This window comes from Micromys minutus (assembly GCF_963924665.1).
Source record: "Micromys minutus genome assembly, chromosome: 27".
Lineage (NCBI taxonomy): Eukaryota > Metazoa > Chordata > Mammalia > Rodentia > Muridae > Micromys > Micromys minutus.
The window spans coordinates 37,469,292-37,473,216 of record NC_137962.1 but is presented as its reverse complement, the minus strand read 5'-3'; the positions used below and the strand labels follow the sequence as shown (position 1 = coordinate 37,473,216).

General features: G+C 50.5%; 1 protein-coding gene across 3 annotated transcripts in view; it reads right to left on the bottom strand.

The window, feature by feature from the left end:
• Positions 1-231: 231 nt before the first annotated feature.
• Positions 232-3,925, bottom strand: part of MRTFA (myocardin related transcription factor A) — a 99,429-nt gene continuing 95,735 nt past the window's right edge. For all 3 annotated transcript variants that reach the window (XM_080939772.1, XM_080939771.1, XM_080939770.1), the window contains exons 11-13: positions 3,673-3,825; positions 3,226-3,286; positions 232-1,738 (exon numbers count right to left, since the gene is read on the bottom strand). In XM_080939772.1, the coding sequence (XP_080795898.1) occupies positions 1,224-1,738; positions 3,226-3,286; positions 3,673-3,825 (729 nt within the window). In that variant the 3' untranslated portion in view covers positions 232-1,223. The remainder of the gene's footprint in view (positions 1,739-3,225; positions 3,287-3,672; positions 3,826-3,925) is intronic.

The following is a 3,925-nucleotide window of genomic DNA, read 5'->3' as shown; positions in this document are numbered from 1 at the left end:
AAACCTTTTATGAGAGCAAGTCTCCCATCTTTTGTTGAGCCAAGCCTTGAGTTCCACAAAGGCTATCCCACCTGAAATGGTCTAACTCCTGGGCCCTTACTGAATGTTTATCTCGAGTTCAACGGATGCAATTAGGGCCACTATTCAGCCTCTAGATGCCAGCATGGAATAGACCCAGGACCCCAGCCACACTTCTCAACCCTGCTGGATCAAATACAACAGACTGGCAAGTCAGTGTTTTTGTTTTATTTTAAAAAGTTCACACAGCTTCCCCACCTTTGTCCCAGCACTGCTTTTGATGGCTCTATCCCTTCTCTGTATTGAGGCAGGACAGAACAAAGCTGGAATTGGGCAGAAGATGCCTCAACCCCAGTAGTTGCACTGGGTCCCACCCCACTCCCACTCCCAGGCCAGGGTGGCTACAGTGAGGAGGTGGGATGGAATGTGGGTGGGTGGAGAGGAAGCACCTCTGCCCTTGTGGCACTAAGGAGCCAGGAAGCGGGGCAGGGTGGTGTGTAGGCAATGGCAGGTGTCTGTCTACATGTCACATACATGTGTGGGGTGGGCCTGGGCAGCTGCGTAGCCAGGTTGAGTACTGGGTCATATAGCACACTTCTCACAATGACCCTGTATCAAATCCCAAGCAGCCCTCCAGGCTTCTTATGTGTGAAAGCAGGTGGAGGTAGCCACACCCATTTCCCACCACCCCTAAAAATATATGTATTTATGTAAGTTGATATATAATAATATAGAGGTATATACATCTATACAGATTTTTGCCACCAACCACTGGTTATACTATACACCAAGACTAAAATGGCAGAGTGCCGGGTCCTGGGACTGGCTGAAATAGGGAATGGGTGAGTAGAGGCCTGGCTAGTTTCTTCCTTGCAGTGAAGGAATGGGAGTCTTGGAAGGTGAGTTGGCGTTAAGCCCACTTGGGCAAAAAGCTTCACCCAGATGTGCACCTCTGACCTCAGAAAAGGAGGTCAAAATTGAACTGGCTCTGGCCAACCTCCTGAAACCTCAGCATGGGCCCAGAGTTGTTTCATGACAGCTTATGTCCACTGCCCGGGGTGAGCCAAGTATAGGGTTTCTGCTGCAGCCTCTAGGGACTGTTGATTGTTGAGGCTCACAGTCACAGGGAGCATACACTGGCTACATGGTTCTGTGGCTCCCCAACTTCTGACCCTTCCCTAGCCCATGTCTGGGGAGTCAGAGGGCTACAAGCAGGAATCCCAATGGAGCTGCAAGTCATGGCCATCCAGGAAGTCCATCGAGAAGAGGCTGGGGGCTGCAGTGCTGAGGGGAGCCAAGCCGAGCACAGGGCCACCAGATGACAGCTCCAGCCAGTCCATGCTGTCCAGGTGGCCAACAGCTAGGTCCAGGCCCATACCACTGCTGGGCTCAGGAGCAAAGTGCAATTCAGAGGTGTCCATGGGTGATGGGGGGTGGTCCAGGATGGCAGAGCTGCTCAGCATCTGGCTATGGAGGTCGTCAATGAGGGAAAGGGGTTCTGGTCCCTCATGCCCACTTGTCAGCAGGGGTAGCCCAGTACTGCTCTCCAGGAAGTCTTCAAGGCGCCCTGGGAGGGTGGGGGAACCTGGTGGAGGAGCAGCCTGGGGGAGTTCACTCAAAGGCGAAGGTTGTGGTGTCAGTGGAGGCCCATACGTTGCTGCTGGAGGTGACTTTTCCTTGCCTGGTAGGGATGGTGGCTCTTTGAAATCTGCTGAAATCTCTGCCAACAGAGACAGTTAACGAGATCAGAAACCAGGTTTGAATATGCACAAGAAAGTGAAGTGACAGTCCTTTCTACTGACTACAGACTTAAGTATAAGAATTAAAACTTACAGCTTTGCTGGAGTCAGGGTGAATGGTGCAGTGCTTCCTTAGTACACATGAAGACTTAGGTTTAAACCACACATGCACACATCACACAATAAAATGAATGAAAAGAATGTCACCGAATGGAGGAAGTATCTGCAGGTCACAGATTTGGTAAAGGAGAATTCATAAGTCCAGAGGATATAAACCATTTGTAAAATGTTGATATTCAAAAAGTGGTAAAGGATAGGTGTTTTCTCCAACAATCTACACGTAGCTGTAGCAGTTCATGGCATCACTGGTCATTAGGGAAATGCAATGCCCAATCACAGCTGGTGGTGGGGCTGGAGGTGTTGGTTAGAAGTGGAGAACAGATTAATGTGTAAGGGTTCCAGAAGTGTTGGTGAGGATGTAGGGTCAGTGGAACCAATGTGTACGGCAAGGAAAGGTGAAATAGCTCACAGCAGCTTTGGAAGCAGTATGATCTAGCTAGCATTCTCACTTGTGGGTGTGCACCCAACTAGAATATGACAGCAGCTGCATTCACACACAGTTCAAGTGTCTAATAATAGACAAGTGGATGAGGGCATGCTAAGTAAAATTATTCACAGGCTGACCAAAACCATGGGAGTCCACATACAGGGCAGTCAGAATCAGACAAGGTGGGACAGTTCATCTAAGGTGAAAATGTTTGTAGTGACACAATGCCAACACACTTACTACAACTACAAACCCTCCATGTCTCTCTTATCCCTGGTCAACTATTCTTGCCTGTGTATCTATTCACTGCTTCCTGAGATACCACCACCTGCCCCTTTCTGGGATCCTCAAGTGTCCCTTGGGGGACATCCAGTACTCTAGCTGCCGTCCCATAGACACCAGATTTCAGTGGTTATAACTCCTTCAAGCAGTACTGCCCTGCTTTCCCTGACGGTGTTTGTTCTGGACATGGTGGCAGCTGAAGCTCAGGCCTGAGGTTCTTCCGAACTCTAGTTCAACTCCCTGTACTTGTCAGAGGCGCGACTCAGGCTCTGTGGCAGATCCAGCACCAGATGTTCCCCTTAGGCCTGAGAATTGCTGAGCACCAAGCACTACTGCCCTGGCTGCTCCTCTCCCGTTCACTGCTGTGTCATCTTCCGTCCTAATATTCCTGCATAGCCACAATCACCACAGCAGTGAAGACCCTGTGTCTGACCACGCTGCCCTAGGCCCAGGCACAAAGCTGCTGCTTAGGTACTTGGATGACTCTTCCCTCACTCTGTAGAAATGCAGGGCTGTGGGGACAAGTAGCTAAGGAAGTGTGCCTGCCAGGGCCTTCAAGATGGTGTCAGGCCTGCTGCTCTGAAACAAATAGCCAACCTGTGACTAGAGGTAAGGGAACAGCTGAGGATGGGACTTTACCTCCACTCTGAATAAGAATATCAAACAGATCATCCATGTGTTGACTGGAGGAGTCGTTTTCCTGTGGGACAGAAATAGAAAAGAACATGAAAGTCTAGAATGGGCACCCAGATACTATCTAAGCTCAGGTATGCCACCAACCTAGCTTGTGCTTCTGGCTTGTACTGGATGTGTCCCATGCTCTTCATGGACCTGCTTCTGAATCCCATCCCCCAGCTCCCGTGGGACTGAGGCACTGCCCATGTGGGGTTTGGCCTACTGCCTTAATTTTTTTTTTTTTTTGTATACATGTGAGGGTATGTGCGTGCCATATGTGAAGGTCAGAGGATAGTCTGCAGGGATCAGTTTGTTCCTTCCACCATGTGGGCCATGAGGCTCAAACTCTGGGTGTCAGGGAATTAAGTGCCTTAATCTTGCTTGCAGCACCTCAGCTCCTAGTATCCTCACCTGCTGCTTAGGCTGCTGAGTCACAGTCTCTTCATACCCAGGTGGCTCCTTCTTCAGCAGAGACGTGGGGGTTGCAAATGAAGGCTGAGGTGGGTGCTCCAGGTCCATCTGGGCAGGTGGACCAGGGGCTGGAGAACCAGGTGGGGACAAGGGCTGGATGGGAGAATAGGAGAAACAGTTGTTGGTCGGGGTACGGACAAGGCAAGGCTCCAAATCTGCCGGTGTGGAGAAGGGCCTCCTTCACTGCCCACAG